At 34.6% G+C, this 19,405-nt stretch overlaps 3 protein-coding genes across 4 annotated transcripts; all 3 read right to left on the minus strand.

The window, feature by feature from the left end:
• Positions 1 to 5,013: 5,013 nt before the first annotated feature.
• LOC107864723 (putative pentatricopeptide repeat-containing protein At5g52630) lies at positions 5,014 to 8,395 on the minus strand. The gene is made up of 2 exons (XM_016711155.2): positions 6,133 to 8,395; positions 5,014 to 5,911 (listed from the first exon to the last, which is right to left on the minus strand). Exon 1 carries the CDS (start codon positions 8,021 to 8,023, stop codon positions 6,329 to 6,331), a length of 1,695 nt encoding a protein of 564 aa, XP_016566641.2. The 5' UTR covers positions 8,024 to 8,395; the 3' UTR covers positions 5,014 to 5,911; positions 6,133 to 6,328.
• A 327-nt stretch (positions 8,396 to 8,722) lies between these two features.
• On the minus strand, positions 8,723 to 15,294 carry LOC107861846 (tRNase Z TRZ3, mitochondrial). 2 transcript variants are annotated; one of them, XM_016707220.2, is made up of 12 exons: positions 14,813 to 15,294; positions 13,280 to 13,369; positions 12,476 to 12,520; positions 12,294 to 12,348; positions 12,126 to 12,169; positions 11,547 to 12,020; positions 11,190 to 11,458; positions 10,933 to 11,080; positions 10,799 to 10,849; positions 10,208 to 10,611; positions 9,486 to 10,122; positions 8,723 to 9,295 (listed from the first exon to the last, which is right to left on the minus strand). In XM_016707220.2, exons 1-12 carry the CDS (start codon positions 15,233 to 15,235, stop codon positions 8,981 to 8,983), a joined length of 2,955 nt encoding a protein of 984 aa, XP_016562706.2. In that variant the 5' UTR covers positions 15,236 to 15,294; the 3' UTR covers positions 8,723 to 8,980. The 2 variants fall into 2 exon arrangements, with proteins under 2 accessions (XP_016562706.2, XP_016562707.2); XM_016707221.2 differs by lacking the exon at positions 12,476 to 12,520 and having other exon boundaries at positions 14,813 to 15,225.
• Positions 15,295 to 16,814: 1,520 nt separating this feature from the next.
• LOC107861845 (aquaporin TIP2-1) lies at positions 16,815 to 18,728 on the minus strand. Its single transcript, XM_016707219.2, has 3 exons — positions 18,414 to 18,728; positions 17,703 to 17,953; positions 16,815 to 17,375 (listed from the first exon to the last, which is right to left on the minus strand). Exons 1-3 carry the CDS (start codon positions 18,538 to 18,540, stop codon positions 17,007 to 17,009), a joined length of 747 nt encoding a protein of 248 aa, XP_016562705.1. The 5' UTR covers positions 18,541 to 18,728; the 3' UTR covers positions 16,815 to 17,006.
• Between the last annotated feature and the right edge of the window lie 677 nt (positions 18,729 to 19,405).

Here is a 19,405-nt window from a genome sequence, read left to right on the forward strand (position 1 = left end):
TTTTTATCTAGTTCGATTTTATGATTTTTTTAATGAATATGAAAATAGAGTTTCAAAAGTGAATTTCCGAAATAGTCAGCTAAGTTTTAAAATTTTTCTTCAAATATCACTTATATTTTATTTAGGATCACAATATCACTCAACTATCACTTTTTTCCTCAAAAAATAGTAAACATCTCAAAAGTCTTCTTCTCTCTTGGTTGACATGAATGTCACTAATTTTTTATTTTTTTTTAAGAAAAGACTAGACCTATTTAACTCATCAAACTCATTCAATCAAACTATAGTTCTTTTTTTCTTTGAAAGAATACATTAGTTTATTAAAAAAAATTATACTTAGAAAAACTTTATCTGTACTAAAATTTGACATATATTTTTTCAAGGGCTATTTTTGTCATTGGCTACTCATAATTTTTTAATTTCCTACAAAAATTATTTTTATCTTTTTGACTCAACTTTCACTATTATTCTATATAAAAAAAAAAAAAAAGTATCGTATGTCTCTTTCTCTTCTAATTGACGGATCATGTTATTAAATTATTTTTTTTAATAAGAGACTTATTTAAATAATCAAACTTATTTAGTTAAAATTATATGCGGATGTTGCGCTGGATGTGTGGGCTGACTAGAGGGGATAAAGTTCGGAATGAGACTATCCGGGAGAAGGTTGGTGTGACTCCAGTGGAGTGCATGATGCGGGAAGCTCGATTGAGATGGTTCGGACACGTGAAGAGGAGGGGCATGGATGCCCCGGTTCGTAGGTGTGAGAGGCTAGCGTTGGATGGTTTTAGGCGGGGTAGGGGTAGGCCGAAGAAGTACTGGGGTGAGGTGATTAGGCGGGACATTGAGCAGTTACAGCTCACCGAGGACATGACCCTAGATAGGAAGGTCTGGAGGACGCGAATTATGGCAGAAGACTAGGGCCGGTTTGGGTCGCTAGTGTAGGGAATTACTTGGTGGGGGTTTTATTCTTGTTATGATTCCGTGTTCCATGTTTTATTACGAATCTGTGTGCTTTCCTCTGTTTTCTAATACTTATGGGTGCCGTATTTATGTTATGTAATCTAGTTCTGTGTTTTACTATGAGTTTGTGTGGTATCTTGTGACTTGAGCCGGGAGTCTATCGGAAACAGCCTTTCTACTTCTTTAGAGGTAGAGGTATGGACTGCGTACATCTTGCCCCCCCCAGACCCCACTAGGTGGGAATACACTGGGTTGTTGTTGTTGTATTTTCTTTAAAATATATTAATTTATTAAGAAAAAATTTTCATGCTTAGAAATCTTTTAGCATTACTTAAACTTTCAATTTTTTTCTAAAGTTATTTTTTTGGGTTATTATAAATATTATTGGAGTCGCTTATAAAAATTTCATTTTGTTTTTGCTAAGAAAATAATATCACTCAATTATTAATATTTTTTCAAAAAATACTAAGTGCCTCGAAAGTTTCCTCCTCTTCTAATTAGCACGTCATGTCAGTAAACCATCATTTTTTAAAAAAATAATAAACATATTAACTCCGCAAAATCATTTAACAAAAATAATAGTTTTATCTTTTTAAAAATATATATTATTTTATTAAGAAGAAATTCTCATACTTGGGTATTTATACTTTTTTTCTAGAGTTAATTTCCTAGATAATCATTCTGATTTTTATATATAATTACCTACAAAGATTAGTTATTTTCTAAATAAAATAATACCACTAAATTACATAAAGTTATCTAGAGATTTTAATTTACATTTAAAATAATATGATAAAGATTAAGTATGGTAAAGAATTTCTAAACGGTAAAATTAAACTAATGCACTCTTTTAAAAAAGGAATAAAACTATAATTTTGAGTAAATGAGTTTGATGAATTAAATGATTTATTATTTTAAAATGTGATTTTAATGACATGACATGTCAACTAAGAGAAAGAATATTTTTGAGGTGTTTAGTATTTTTTTAGGAAAAAAGTAATAGTTGAGTAATATTGTGGTCCTAAATGAAATATAAATGATATTGAAAGAAATTCTCAAATTCACTTAGAATTTTTATAATAACATGTTTTGGCATGTTTAATTTTTTTTAATTTTATATTTGTATATAGATAGATATACTAACAAAATACGTTGTGATTAAATATAAAAAATTATTTTGCTAAATAATTTAACCACAATATTTTTTTTCGTAACATTTGTATCAAAAATGTGGCTGAAATTTATATACACATTTTATATGGTCCATGAATAAGAAGTTATACTTATTGCAATGAAATCTATTATGTTGTAGACTATAGTTATAAAGAAAAATTTACTTTACAATATATATATATATATATATATATATATATATATATATATATATATATATATACATACATACATGCATACATACATACATACATACATACATACATACATACATACATACATACATATATATAGTAAGTGATTTTATCCTCGACAAACAATTTGTATCTATCTTCATATAATTAGCGAGAATTTATAAAAAAAATATTAGATTAAGTATATTAGTTAATAAAATAATTATATATAATAATTTATTTATTCAAATTATATTTGAAACTTATAAATAAGATCCTGTAAATTTGAATTAAGTCAAATAATAAACACCTCTAAAATTCTTAAAACACTTGATCGTGATGAAGTTTGAGTGAAACATATTAAATTTTTGTTTAAATTCTTTATAATTAGTTACTTGAAGTTAATAGAATCATTAATATAGATATTTATTTTCTAAAAAAATGATATTTGAAACTTACAAGTTATAAAATTGAATCGCATCATTGACAAAACTAATTAAACTGGACTGATAAAGATATTATTTCGATGAAACAAGTCTAAAGTAAAATTTAGTAAAGTTAATTTGTTTAGATTTGTTATAATAAGTTGATTAAAAAATAGTAAAATTTAATCACTTATTTATTTAGATATAAATTATTATACAAATACACTTTTGTGATAGCTATGTTTAATTATTGATCCTTGGTTCAACTAATTATAACTATATTTATAATAATTATTAATTAATAATTTAGTAGTAGACTATAAAAACATTGTTCAGATAGATGAGGTTTGAATCCTCAAATAAAATAACCGTTGTAATAACACTTGATCAAGGTAAAGTGTGTTGATTTGTTGTTATCACAATATTTTATAAATTATACCTGAAAATTATATTTATATATATATATATATATATATCTATATTATTTAAGCTTAATAATAATAAAAAAAATCATTAGAGATCATTTTAGTAACAAATAATAATTCATAATTTATCAAATCGACGTAATATAGGGGTGAAAGACTTATATGATTAACACTTATATCTCATTCTCTTTTGTTCGACAGATGTGAACTATATACATCATTTTTATAAGTGTCAACGCTTATCAGGTTTAAGGTATGTTGAATTGTCATTATTGCGATATCTTACAAATTATGCCTGAAAATTATTAAATTATATATATTTTAATTTTATTTAACCATATACTTAAAAAATAAAGAATTAGAGGTCAATTTAGTAACAAATATAAGTAATGATTCACAATTTATCAAACTGGCGTAACATAGGGGCGAAAGACTTGTACCATCAACATTTATGTCTCACTCTCTTTAGTTCGGCACATATGACTATATGAATGATTTTTATAATGTGTCAACATTTACCACTTTTAAAGTGTGATGATTTGTAGTTATTGAAATGTTTCAAAAATTATTTTTATAAATTATTCAAATATATAATTTAATTTAATTTTAACATAATAATTAAAAATAATTAAGCATTGTACCACTTAAATGGGCATTTGTGATTTATTTATCTCACTTATAAAGAATGATAAACAGACAACAAATCGACATGTTTGCTTGTGTTGCCTGCTTAGATATTTTATTTTATATCTGTTTATTTAACTTTATTTTTTAATATATTATACATTTGAGAATTACGTGAAAGTATTATAAATCATAATAATTAACAACTTAAAATAATTAAAAAGACGTAAAAAATTTAATTGACTCTTTAAATTTTATTACTGACACATAAATTGAGCCAAAAGAACAAGTACTATAAATCACAATAATTAATAAATTAAAATATTTTAAAAATATATAAAAAAATTTAGTACACTCTCAAAATTGTATCAATACCACATAAATTGAGGCAAAGGGTATAACGGATATTATTTAAAAATTATTATGTTTTTTTAAAATTTAAATTACATAATTTAAATAATTTTTTAAATATAATTTGAAAATATTTTAATAACAAAATTATCCGTCCTAAATTGCAACTTATTTAAAATAAATAAATACATTTTATTACAACTTACTCCCTCTGTCCCGTCCCATGGTTGATATAGTGAATTTAATTTTCACTACATTTTGATCCTGTACAATAAATACATTTTATTAAACTTATTTAAAATAAACAAATACATTTTCTTATTTTATTGAATAGTCATTTATTGATTATCGTTTTTCAATGTGGTAATTGACTTTTAAATTTAGAAAATAACAAAGACTTTAATTTTCTTTAATTAAAAAAAGGAAAAAAAAAATAATTTATTTTAAAAGAGAAAGGTCATTAAAATCTTTTTATAATTATGGCCAAATTTTTATGGCCATTTAGCACTATCCAAATTTCAAAAATAAAGAACAATTTTGAATGTCCTTTTAACTCACACCAACCTCGCGAGCGAAGAGTAATTTATTTATATGATTGAAATTATCACGTGACAATCTGAATGGTAAATAGTAGTTAGTGCAGCGAGTTTCTTGTTCCATAAAATTTAATATGAACTCTCCACGATGTTATGGTACACTTACATTTTCCTCATCAAACTTTTATGGTAGACCATCAATGCGAGGCCTTCTCCAATTTCATTCTAAACGTTTAACAGCACTTATTATTTGGAAGAATATATCAACTCACTTCACCACATTTTGTTTCTCACTTTAACTTAGTTTGCTCTTTAGTTACAAAGTGTGGTAAACTAACAGTAATTGCAAACAAATTAAAGCAGATTATGATGTAATATTACGGAATCTAATCTGACGATAAGTGCGAAAGCAGAATACAACTTGCCTAAACTAATTGGAATGTAGTAGAACTGTGGATAATTGTATCTTGGGCCTAGTTTCTCCTCTCTTTTTAGTTAGTTATGTTTGGGGGCGCACCTCGACTACCTGCTATCTCCCAAGGCTTGGACTGTTGCCTCTGCTAGTTTCTCGATTTCATGAAGTCCTTCCTTGTCTAATTCATATTCTGAGGTTGGTCGACTTGATCGACATACTAAACAGCCCAGAAATACTCCTCCGAAGGGAAGTATTTCTTCTAGGCTGTTGGAGTTTCTTGTTTTTTTCTTTCATCAACTGAGATTCATTTTTGACCTCACGAACGACCAGATTGATAAGCCCAATTGTAGCTATTATTGGAATGATCCATGTTCAATTCAATTGAATGAAGATCAATTTTACTCTGACAAAATCATGAATCCATTCCACTAACTCTTCCAAACCTTTTCCGAGCCTTTCCGCAGCCACTATACAGTCCTTTTCAATCAATCCTCCGAAGGAGATTCTAACAAAACCTGGACAACCGCTGGAACTTCCCGGGATCAGGACTACGCCATGCCTCTAAGCTAGCCAGTGAACTGCTGTAAACTCGTCCACGTACTTATCTGGCAGCTTTGCCCACAGGTAAAGGGCACCTACAGCTCCCTCTCCCAGAGGAGAGAGAGCTTCAAGACGAGGTTTTTTACTTGATTAACTACCTATTCTGGTCCCACTTCCATTGAGTAAAGAGCCAGTCGTCGTGAGATTATAGAAGCACAAATCGTATGTTGTCCAGAACTTTAAGGAGTTGAGCTGCAAGCCCTTCCACTTCCGATGGGTATGCTATCTGCATTAAGACATGAGTTTAGCTCACTCACAGGATGAAACAACTTTTTTCCATTCTGGAGTAGCTATACAGTACAAGAGTTTTCTGGGGAATCCCATCGCAAATAAACAATTGTACTTGGTTGTGATTGAGATCAGTTTTATATCCAATCCAAGCAGATTGACAGCATGCAACAGTATTCTTTTAAAAAGCTAATGAGCAACAAAGATTTGATCTTGTACCATTATTAGGTGAATGCAGTCTGCAGAGCAAGACGGCCTTAATTATGCAAGTCAGTACCAGCATACTGAAACTGGTAAACAATGTCTTTAAGCATACACCTCGAATTATTTGAAACCTCAACTTCAGTTCCAATAAACAGGTCAGTTTGAGGTCTTCTTCAAAATAACTTACCATTGATCTCCTTTATCAAAAATTTCACCATTGATCTCCACAATTGCAGCTTCCATTCAAGAACCTATGGTATCTGTTAACATCCCTCACGATAATCTCTCTCTCAACAAGTCTACTAATATACTTAAATGCCTCATGACAATCTCTGCAAATTCTCAAATTCTTCACAATCCGCAAAGCTTTACCAGGTGGTGCTGTCCCATTCAACAACCCAAATGCCAATGCCAACTTCTCACTGTGATACCAAAGTGCTTTTTTCTTCTCCTTCTCCTCCACTTCATGCAACATTTCAGCCCACACAGGTACGTAACCCAGTTTCTCAATCTCCTCCATTAACTCTGCTAACTTGGCATAAATCTCATCGGTCCTCTCGTGCCTCCGATCACCAGCTAAAAACACATGAACCTTTCCCAGCGCTTCAATCCAACTCCTCCCACCTTCCTTCCTCACTTTCTTATCCTTCATTCTCTTCCACACCTCCCTCACCTCATCCCATCTCCCTGCACTCGCATAAGCATTTGCCAAAATCACATATGCCGAATCATCCATTGGGTTAATCTCCAACAACCTATCACTCATCCTCCATGCAATATCCATATTCACGTGATATGCACATTTAGACAATAATACACGCCATAAAGCTGCATCCGGCTTAAAAGGTATGGTTAAAGCAATTCGCTCTGCCTCCTCCAGACACCCTGCTTTTCCCAATGCACCCACCAAACACGTATAGTGCTCAAGACACGGCTCTAAACTATACTCTTCCTTCATCCTCCTGAACCATATCTCAGTCTCTTCAACTAAACCTGCATTGTAAAATGCCGTCAAAGTAGCTAAGAAACTGTACTCATCCGGCACCATTCCTCGTTCTTCCATTCTAGTGAAAAGCTCTATGACATTGTCATGTTCCCCTTGTTGAGCATGCCCTGCCATCATCGCGTTCCACCCAACAATATTGAGTTCCATTTCTAGCTCATCAAACACGACACGAGCGTTCCCCACAAGCCCGCATTTCCCATACCCATCAATCAACGCACTACCTACAACAACATTCAAATTAAGCCCCGTTACCACCCCATGCCCATGAATAATCCTAGATTGTTCAAGCATGGCCATATCAGAAGCCGCCCGCAAAGCCCCAGAAACACTAACCATGGTAGACATCACCCCACTCCTCCTCATTTCAACAAAACACGACAAAGCATCAATAGGCTTAGAATTCTGAGCAAACCCAACAATAACCGACGAAAAACAAACCGCATCTCTGACAGACATTTCATCAAACACCTTCTTCGCATCATCCAACAACCCATTTCTAAAATACAACGACACAAGAGCCGACCCCGTAAACAGTTCGGAACAGAAACCCAATTTGACAGCGATGCAATGAAGCTGCACCCCAAACGCGAGCGCAGGAAGAGTGGCGCATGTCTTGAGCAGTGACGTTAGCGTATGCGCATTGGGTAGGATTCTTGAAGGGTGACGGAGCATGGAAATGAAATGGTGAAAGGAGAGCGGTGAATTGGAGAATGCTGACGTGAGAGCTGTCCATGAAACGACATTGGGTGATGGGATTGACTGGAAAACACGGACGGCGTCTGGACGGAGATTGGATTTGGAGTAGAGAGTGATGAGGTTGTTCAGGACGGCACGGTTCGCTTTCGCGGCGCCTGTTGTGATGGCTTGTGCATGTATGCAACGCGGGTCTGTGGAATCCATTTCAAATAATTTGATCAAGTCAATGCAAGAGGCATTTCATTATAATGTTAAACCATACAAGTATTGGCAGTAATACTCCCGCAATGTTGTTAAATAGATTCGGCAATATCTCGTAAAACCATAAACGGACCCTGTGAGAGAGGCCCAAAATATTTAACAAATGTTTTGAGAGAGGTAATTGCCTAGAGGGCCATTTGGTTGCTTAAAGCTAACATAATATTTGATAGCTTTAGTTGTTTTATATAAAATCTAGCCTAGTAAGTTGTATACTTGGGGCTATTTGCTGTGAAGCATAAGGGATAAATAGTTCCAAAATGAATGAAGAAAGTATTTCATCCCATGTTTGGTGATGAGGTATTAGTTAGTACCAGAATTATTTATCCACCATTTACACCATAGTTATGATATAAATTATCCCATATACGTGACCCCTTACTATCAAAGCCAAAGCAACTAAAAAAAAGGCAAGTCCGGCGCACTAAAGCTACCACTATGCGAGGTGTCCGGGGAAGGACCCCACCACAAGGGTGTATCGTACGCAGCCTTACCTTGCATTTCTGCCAGAGACTGTTTCCAAGGCTTAAATCCGTGACCTCTTGGCAGCAACTTTACCCTTCTTTAACTTCTTTAACTAATACGTGAATGAATACACCAAACTTCTTTAACTTTTTTCAAATGAAATACATATGAAAACACAACTTCCAACTTTTAAATACTATTTATCAACCCCAGCTTCAAATGCTACTCGCTTTCATGCACTGATCAGTGAGTGACGAAAACTTGAATAATAGCATCTCTTAACACCATTGCTTAGTAGGATTCTCCCTCTAGCAATCGCTACAATATGCGGCTTGTCAATACAAATTGTACAGCACTAAAAATCGGCAGATCCACTATGATTTAACTCCTACGTAAAGATACATTACAAAAATCAACCAACGTATGTTATTCAATAATTCAAATAGCTGCTGCAGCAACATCGACATCATCAGATTCATCAACTATCATCTCATCGCGAAATAGCAGTTTAAGATATGGAAGAACTCTTGGAAGCATGGGTAGGTCCGCTAAGTTAACACTCATCATATCAAAAGCAATGCTTGTTTTGTGCATGTGTGCTTCATCAAAAACTGGAATTTTAGGATATCTTTGACTGAAATGAGTGAGAATGATTCGATATGCTCCAGCAGAGTCCCCTACTTCAATGGCTTCCTGTGTTGTGCTATGATTTCTTGCTATGGCTTCTTGCACCATGCCATCTTCAAAGGTAGCCTGCATTGATCACCCGAATAATAAACTAATAAATTTCCTTGAGTTGAAAGATGCAAGTGAAGAAAAGGTGGAGAGACACGAGAAAAAAATGACAAAAAAAAAAGGGAAGCACAAATAAAAAATGACACTGAATTTGGGAGGAATATTTGCACTAAAAGGGGGAAAACCATTAAGATATTTAACAACTTGCCTCATGAATAAGAACCGTGGCCCCTCGAGAAGCTTTAACTAGTTCTGGACAAGGCCTAGTGTCCCCAGAGTAAACAATTTTCCACCCTGGTATCTTCTTCCCAGTGCTATTAGTTCTATCTGCTGCCTTCAGGACAACGCCATATGCTTGTGGACAATGAATAACAGGAAAGCTAATCAATGCCTCCAATCCTGCTTCTCTCAGAATTTTCTTCAACGTCGTCAGCAATGGGAATGCCGCTGACGCATCCACTGGACTGCCTGGCCTCTTCCAGTAACTCTCCATAGGTCTCCCTTTAGCAAATAAGTCAGAGCCAGTCTTCTGGTCATTTTGTACACATGCACTCCCATTCACATCCTTGTTTTCACTCGACTCAAAAGCCTTCAATGAAGCTTCTGTAGTATGCCTACAATCGAGGAACTGCATATCAAGATCCTCAAGCTTTTGGTATGCATCAAGGAATGTCTTAAGCTGCCGTGGGCCCACAACAACTAAAGGTTCATGAGGAGTTTCTTTGAGTAAATCACGTCGGAGAGCAAGTATTCTTGCAAGACCAGTATGATGATCAGCATGAATATGAGAAATCCAAATGCACCTTAAACCTTTTACAGCTTCATCAGCACCTTCAATGCCAAATCTGTTTACCAAGCAGCACATTATCCCCTCACTGACGTTAGACAAAACAATAAGTAGAAAATTATATTAATGAACTTATACATTACCTTCTTTTTAGCTGTCCCAGTGTTCCTTCACCACAATCTAACAAAATACTTCCCTTTGTGAAAAGATTGATAAAAATAGAAGTAACATTTCGATATTTTGAAGGCTGGGAAGAACCCGTTCCAAGAAGAACAATCTCCATATCCTCCCTTGTTATACCTTCCAAACAACAAGGTAATGCAGTTTCCTGCAACGAAGGCTCTTTTATCACCACATTGTTGGCCTGCAAAGTCGTGCTGCCTCCATTTGTATTGTTGTTACCATGCAACAATTGGGTAATATGCTCGGAAGCACCCACAATTTCTGGAATTTCTGAAATTAAGTCTTCTATGATTTTTGGCCGAGAAATAATTTCAGGAATACCAGTTCTGTCTAATCCGAGCTGAGCAAGTGGTCGAAGATGAAACTGTTCCACAAAAAGTAGTTCATTTTGAATGATGTCCAATCCAGCATCAAAGTCAAACAACGCATGAGGTAAATTGCAGTGAATTTCACGGAAAAGTCCAAACACGTTCCTAACCAAATAAGACCAAAACTTGGCATAAAGTTCCTACATTCTAATTTTACGCCAGAAGCAATCGGATATCTCTCACCTTGAGGAGGTTCTCTGCCGTAATAACTTCACATGAACTTGGAAGAGAGAACTGCAGATAACAAGCATACCCAAGATTAAGTCACTGTCCAAAGTAAACTTGTGTTCGGTAAACATAATTTCAATATAATGTACCTCATTTGGGGCCTTAGAGACTGAGGGTAAGCTCTTCAACCGCGGAAGAGACCAAAAACCAGGCGAAGGAAAGAATTGAGGGCACAAGTAGTTAAGTCTTGTGGCGATTCTTGCACTAGACTTCAGAATTGGAATTTCAACATTCTTCCTGCGATTTGTACAAGAAAATCACGCTGGTATATAAGCAGGAAATGCACATAAACAGCAGAAAGATGTATATCAGCACAAAAAGAAGAGAACATTACAAGGTTACTCACAGCTGATGTCCTGCCATGACGTGCTGCACCTCACCGAATCTTGACATCCATTGCTGATATTCAGTTGTACACGTTATCGAAGCAGGACTAAGGTGTATCACGCAATCAACTTTTTTGCACATTTCCTTGGATTGTTCGGATGGATATGTATAAAATGGAGTGAGAGAATGTATAGACGACAATTCTTGCAGATGAGATGGTGTTGGGCAGTCGACAACGAGTACAATAGGACCAGGAACAGAAGGGTCCAATACATCACTGGGGTGAACCTGCAAAATGCTCACTGAAAAAATGAGCTTGAAACAAATGAGACGTGTACGAAGTAAAGTAGCAGCAAATAATAATCCATAAACTTACCATGATGTCTTGGTGATCTGACTGTACAGAATTCCCAAGTTGCAATTCACGGTATTTTGGACCAGGTCTCAACCCAAGAGCAGCAGCCTTTTTTGGATCAAATTTCCCCTTAATTTCAGGCAATTCACAAATATAAACCACCGCAAGGTCCCCAGGTTTTAATGGAAATTCAGCTGTGGAATGCATCCTCTGTACTGAAAGGTTTTCTGCCAAATGATTGACACCAACTAGTGGATCATCCAGCTCAGAGGATCCTTCCTTTGTCGTCTTAGACACTTTTGAGTAACGTGGTCGCAACAGAACAGCAGATATTTTGACAACCTCATCGTCAATAGGAACAAAGAGATCATCAGTCGCCTCTGAAGAACCAACAGATGGGCCAAAACTACGTGCATGGACCATGGCGGCATTTGGGATGAATGATTTCATTGCATTAACCAAGTACTTGAGATCAGATGGACCCCATATATTGACCTTCAAAATAAATATTGTAATTGGCATTATTTTGTGAAGACCATTTATTTCAGCTAATTATCTGCTCAATATATTACAAGTAACCCGAGTTAATCTGACACTCACAGACATTCCTTCTTCTCCCGTACCAGCCAAAGTTAATAAAAGCCCTGCAAGTAAAAGGATTTAACATATTTGGTGATTCTTAAACAACCTCGGACAATCATCAAGACATTCTATCTTTCCAGCATTGATTGATCTAGCCACTCAATAAGAAAAGCTATAGAAACAGACCTGGGAGTCCACCAGCAGTTTCTGAACAGACTCGCGATAGAAAAATGTGATCAATCTGAGAAAGAAGAACGAAAAGAAGCTTATATGTATCTTTCGCTACGAAAATCAATGTCATACTTAGATAAGAACCGTTGGGAACTATAAAACCTTATTTAGAACAAACGGATTATAAATCCCCACACCTTTGACAACTTAATTTTATGCTCTGTGCAGAAGCGTTGCAATCCCTGAAGCAGAAAAATGAATTAAGATACAAAGAAATAAGTCTGAAGTCTATTTTGTCTGTTTCTTCCACTATTTCTACCTAAAAACTTTTCACAAAGGAAATAAGAACCAAAAAAGGCAATAAATGCATATGAATGGTAAACAGTCTGCAGAACAACATTGTGGAATGGAAACCCACTAGGATAGTAGTGGTGCAGGAGGTACATGACCAATTAATCATCATTAAAAAGAACCACTCTGGAGTTTGTCAAATACACTAACCAAAAGCATTCTTAATACCAAACAAAAAGTATAACTTGCTATTCATCATAACATGGAAATTGCTGCACGCGGTTTTATCATCTGTTCTTGTACAAAGCCTAATAGACAGTTGGTCCCTATGGATCTTATCTATGCAGAAATTTAGTCCTGAGAATAATAGGGACAAAGGAACTCAAGAAACCTTTCTGATAAATTAAAGTAACTTAATAAGGTAGCTCCTCTTTCAGGTTCATATTTCGTATTCTGCTTTCCAGAAGCAAAGGGGCCGAAGATTTCAATGTCATTATAACAACATACCCCAAGTTGGGTGTGGGGAGGGTAAGATGCACGCAGATCTTACCCCTACCTTAGCGGGGTAGAGAGGCTGTTTCTGAAATATGAAATGTACAGCCTGACTAACAGCACACAAACAGGATTAGGTTGTCATTTAGGTATCATCTGAAACAGTAGAGGAACCAGGTGCCATACTCATTGGAATTTCCACTATACAAGATACTTACTTCTCCAGCATTAAAAATGAACCTCTGTTTATCAAAGAAGAGAAGAACTGAGGGTGTTGTATCTTGTGTGTCCATGCCAGTCCCAAGGATCTGTTAGAAATTTAACGGAAGAGAAGTCGATGAGTTTTCACTTTCTTCTTCGTGAGGAAGTGAGGAGGGGAATAATAACAGTTATCAGATTCACATAATCATAAATTTAGGCATGTCTTGGGAAATAAGAAGCCAATCAAACCAGACAGTCCTTTGTCCATTCAAGTATATGACCAAAACTGTAGGAACTTTAGAGTCCCTTTTATGGACAAGTAAATGTCAAATCTGAGTTTAAACATACCAAAGCAATTCTAAATAGGACTGGGACCTTATTGGGGCTGCTAGTTCATGTTATGTTGCTTTCTAGGATAACATAACCATCAACTTGAATTTTGTTAGTGAGTTATAATGTTTGTTTTTGTAATGAATTGGAATTTCCTTTGCTGAAAATGTTCTACTTGAAGAAAACATATTTTGGCGTTAAAATGTGGAAAATATTTCTCAAAGAAAATATTTCCCATTAAAAAGGGAGAAAGTTTCTTTCACTAACAGGCAGAAGTAATATTTTAAACAATGTCCTCACTCCTACTCTTTATCACCAACTTCAAACGACTTCAGAAAAGTTTCCAAAGTAAACATTTTCCTCCTCACCACATATACCCTATGAGTCTCTCCATACCACTTATTCTTTCTTTTTTTCAGGATAACTGTGGTGTCAGAGCCAGCTTGCGCACAACTCGACTAATTCCACGCGATACCTGCCACCTCCCACCAGCAACAGGTACCAGTTCACCAAGATTAGAACAAATGGGAAAATCACCTAGTGTTTGTCTCTGTTGGGAATTGAACCTGAAACCTCATGATGCTCAACCCAACTTCATTGAACCACACCCTCAAGTGCCATACCACTTATTTTGATAAACACACAAACATTATCTTTTCTCCTCATCGACTTCAGCAATAAGTAAAAAACATCTTCCATGTCCCACCTGAGACCCACTATCAAGACCTCCCCTATTACTTCATGCACCAACTTTGCATCCAAACAAACATGGAAACTGAAAATCTTTTTTAAACTTTGTTAGCTTCCCGATACAAGCATAGTGTTTTCATGAAATGCAACTAACAAAATCTTTTACTTCCTACCATTTGAAAAGTTTCTGCATTTTCTCGATGCTAGCAATGATATATATTACTATCATCTCATCAAAAACAAAAATTGAAACTATCTTCTTTAAAACATTTTCCATAAGGACATTCAACCACATAACAAACAAAGTTAAAACCTACTAGTGAAACAATTCTTCATACATTTATATCAAACTTTGTACTCCTACGACCGGTTCAATTTGTTTGACTTACTTTCCATCTTAGTCTTTGTTTAAGACTACAAGATTCAAAATTCTTTTTTTACATTCTCGCTCCCAAAGGTGTTACCTTTAAGTACCTGAACAAGACACAAACAAATTGAAACGAGAATGTATTAACAACTTATTTAAGTACCTGGACGTAAGAAATAGTATTAACAGGATTGAGTTTGCGGACTTTGAGTTGAAGGTTTTTCTTAGGACCATCAAACTTATCTTTACCCTCAGCCCTTCTTTTATTAAATCCAACAGTAGACGACTCAGCAGCAGCGGTATTAACACTGCTACTATTACTACTCTCTTCCATTGCTAACTTCCCTTTATCCGTCTTCGAACTGCTGCTGCTACGCCTTCTTCCACCGCTCAACGAACCGGGCCGTTCGATGTTTTTCGGTTTTCTCGAGTACGACGAGTATGCAGCGAAGAGAAGAGGGCGACGAAGGCAAAGGGAGAGTAGTGGAGGTTTTGGGGTTAATAAAGGGGAGGAAAATAGGAGGAGGCGAAGGCTTGACATTTGGGGCATTTTCCTTTTATTTTGTACGAGCGGTCTCTCAACCATAACATTAAAGATTTTGCACTTGGACACTTGTATGCATAGATTCGGGTCGGGCAATTGGGTTTACAACGAGGGAAAGCATAGAAACGATATTTTAAATTAAATTATTTTTATGAAAATTATCATGAAATTTAAATTTACTTTTTAGCCATTTAATTTGTTGGCTTGTTCGATATCGTTTCTACACACCTTCTGTATAATTTCTATACATAGCTTATATATAAATATATTCTATATGAACATTATACAGTTTCGATACACAATTTATATAATTGTATTTTTTTTTATACATTTTATATAAAAATTATATAACTTCCATACACTTTTTATATATTTTTTATATATATTTTATATATATACATGTTTGATAGAACTATACAATTTCTATACACATATCTTATATAGATATATATTCTATATAACAATTATACCATTTTTATATAATTAAATTTAATTATTATTTCTAAATAATTAAAAAAAAAAATAGAATATTTTTTAATTAAAAAATTTATAGCAAAAAAAAATTAAAATATTTTTAAAAGGGTCGAATGAACCAAGTTAAAAACCATATCTGTATTGTATATGTCCTATATCTCAATTACATGGGCTAAAATGATCCAAATTAGAAAATGGCTATAAAATGGAAAGACTATACCCGACTGACCACTTTTTAAAAAAATGTCAAACTTGGGTTATTTATTTTAAAAAGTGCTACACAGTGTTTTTTTCCCTTATAATAAATCCCTTTTTGTTCATAATGAAAAAATTTATAGCTAGATTTTAGTCAGTAATAAGAGTTTAGTCATCGTCTCAAAAGTAGTTAGAAAGTAGCCAGTTTTAATGTGAAAATAATATTTGAATGAAAATACGTCTTAGCTCTTAAGGATGTGGCTTAATGGTTAGTGAAGTGTGTTGGGAGAAGTATGTAGTCTGCCAAGTTCAAATTTTAGCATGAAAAAAAAACCTTTTTTAGTAATGTAATTGTAACATTAATCTCAAAAGATTGGATGAACCCTTAGCCCTTACAAGTTATAACGGAGGGAATGAAGTGTGTTGAGAAGCATTCGTGGCTGAAAGATTTGTTTTGTCATGTTAGTGTTGGGCCGAAATGGGCTCCAGCCCGAACATTAGCGTTGGGCCAAAACGTGAAGATGAAGTATCCAACCCACTCAATGAAGATGTCGGCAACTGCAAGCCCAATGTACAGAAAAAGCTTTTTCATTTTGAAGTTGATTTAAAATGGTCACGATAAACTTCAAGTTTGATGCTCACCCTTTTAATATCCACAATTTTACTGAGTTATATAAAATCATATAATTAAAATTAAGAATGAAATAAAAAAAAACAAATTAGTTAAAACTCAGAGAGAGTCTGCCAGATAAGATTATGACCCACTGTTTAGTTTTAGATTAGCCAGAGTAGGAGTTTGATACTCATAACTATTCGATCAATCTATATTCATTAATTCGACTCATTTTGATCTCTGTTCATTTGACACCCTAACTACGCACTTAGGGGGCACACTATTGGTATTAGAATTAAAACAAACAAACAAAAACTAGAAAGTAGTGAACAGTTGAGATTTTGACCAAATTCGAGCATCATAACAAGAACGTCTCACCAAAGATAATGGATGTACAGCTGCAAACCAAGAACTACAAAAACAAAATAACAACAGGGAAAAAACAAAGAAACAACAAAAAAAATGGCTTTTTCTTAAAAGCGAAATTCAAATGGGCTTTTAGGCCCACAATCAAACTGGAACAAATTTAACTTAGAAATCACTGGAGAGAGGAGCATGCTCTTGGTTCATGAACACATTGCTGTAAATAAGGCCAGCCAATCCACCACCAACGAGTGGGCCAACCCAGTAAATCCAGTGACCAACAAAGTTACCGGCAGCAACTGCAGGCCCAAATGAACGGGCTGGGTTCATTGATCCACCAGAGAATGGGCCAGCAGCCAAAATGTTAGCACCAACAATGAAACCAATAGCAATAGGTGCAATTGTGCCCAATGAGCCCTTCTTTGGGTCAGCTGCTGTTGCGTATACAGTGTATACCAAAGCAAAGGTGACAATTATTTCCATCACAACTCCTTCAATGGCACCCACACCAGCTGCCACTCCATGAGTTGGAATAGCCTGAGAAGAAAAAAAAATATGTCAGAAAAGGACACACATAATTGCAAAAAAAATAAAATTCGGTCACAAGATGTTAGTCGATTTTAGGTTATTAGTATATATAAGTTTAGATCCAAACCAAATTGTGTTACATATTTGAGATATAGCACGGGTAGGTGTCTTTCTTCAAAAAATTGTATTTGAGAAAGAATTAACTCAATATACTTCAATCAATTACGGTAACTACTTGTCATATTTTCAAGTCAATAACTTCATTTAGGTGACTTGATAGTATGTTTACCTTGTAAATATATAAAAATCGAACTTTTGAGAAGTAGTAGGACTTACCAATCCTCCGGTGACGAATTTGAGGAGGATGCAAGCTACAATGGAGCCCAAAAGTTGAGCAATGGTGTAAAAAAGGCCAGTAAGAAGGGTAATTTGACCACCAAGGGCCAATCCGAAGGTGACAGCAGGGTTAACATGACCACCAGAGATGTTAGCAGCAATTGAAACAGCCACGAAGAGACCGAATCCATGGCAAACTGCAATAGCTACGAGCCCAGCCGGGTCAAGTGCAGCATTTACTGTCAACTTGTCTGCATCCGAACAATGCAAATTTTAGAATCTTATACATAGTCAAAATGCACGAAAAAAGACTAGTTACTCCATCTCCATGTACATATAGTTGCATGGATATGAACATCATTATTCGTGTTTATGTTTATGTATGACTAAGGATGATCTAGTATAAAGCTACGAGTTCAGCATAATTCAATAGCTTTGGCCCAAACTTTATATATGTGTTGAGAAATTCACTTATACGTGTAAATTCAATAGTGAATCAAGAACACAAAAAGCAACAAGAGTTACGGTCTAAAACCTAAAATCTTAAATCTCCAAGATCTAAAGTCGATGAATCCAGAGTACACATACATTATCATGACATGCACTTAATAATTCAAGTCGGAAATAATGAAATCAAGTTGAAACCGCAGAACACGTTCTAAGTCAAATAGTAATAAAAAAGAGGATACAGGAGGCCGGAGTTGTATTAACTGTAAGCAATGGCGGAGCCAACACCAGCGAAGACAAAGAGCAAAGTGGAGATGAATTCAGCAAGATAGGCCTTAAGAGACCCAGCACTGAATGAATCATCAACACGTCCAAAAGCAATGCCAGCCATTTTTTTGATCACTATAAAAGAAGAATAATAAATTTAATAGAAGCTAAAGGAAGAAGAATAGACTTAATTAGAGAGAAAATTGCTTTTGGATGACACCAAGAGACCTTTCTTTGTCACATATATATAGTAGGAGTAGAGCAATATTTTAATATAAAGTTTAATTGATGAGTTCATGAGATTTTCACTGTAGCATATATACAATAATAAGAGCTCACTCCTTTATTAGAAAGAAAAAGATAAGGGGGAATATGCGAATGTACAATGGGTCCATGCATATCCATTCACGTAAAGACCTAGCTGTCAGTCATATGCTTATTTTGGAAATGTATTTAAGCTCATAAATAGTCCTCATCCATGTGAATTGAACCATCAATAATTGGTGTTATTTGGATCCGAGGCAAATTCTAAAAAATTAAATTTAGTGTATCCAGGTTTTAAAAATTTTGCATTGAATTTACAGTACTTTTGATATTAAGGGTGTGTTTCATACCAAAGGGAAATATTCTCTAAAAAAATGTTTTTTTAGGAAAGAATTGAATTTCTTACTTATCTTCTTTTGTTTTGTTTGGTATATAAAGTAAAGAAAATATCTTAAACGTATTTATATATAATCTAGATAAATTAGAAATACTATGAGAGGCGAGAAAGAATATAATCGTGTATTTAAAGGTGTAAGATAGTGGGAATGAGAGTTACAAAGGGTGGCTGTATTGTAGAAATTAAACAAGATGCGTTGGAGGGCGAGGAGGACACAAAATCAATATGGAATGTCATGCGTGTGAAACTCGTATTCTTAGAAAAAAAAAAATTTTCAAAAATATTGACCAGAACATGATAAGTTTGAAATATTTTCTTCTATTGGATT

The sequence above is a fragment of the Capsicum annuum genome, chromosome 3, assembly GCF_002878395.1.
Source record: "Capsicum annuum cultivar UCD-10X-F1 chromosome 3, UCD10Xv1.1, whole genome shotgun sequence".
In the NCBI taxonomy this organism is placed as follows: Eukaryota; Viridiplantae; Streptophyta; class Magnoliopsida; order Solanales; family Solanaceae; genus Capsicum; species Capsicum annuum.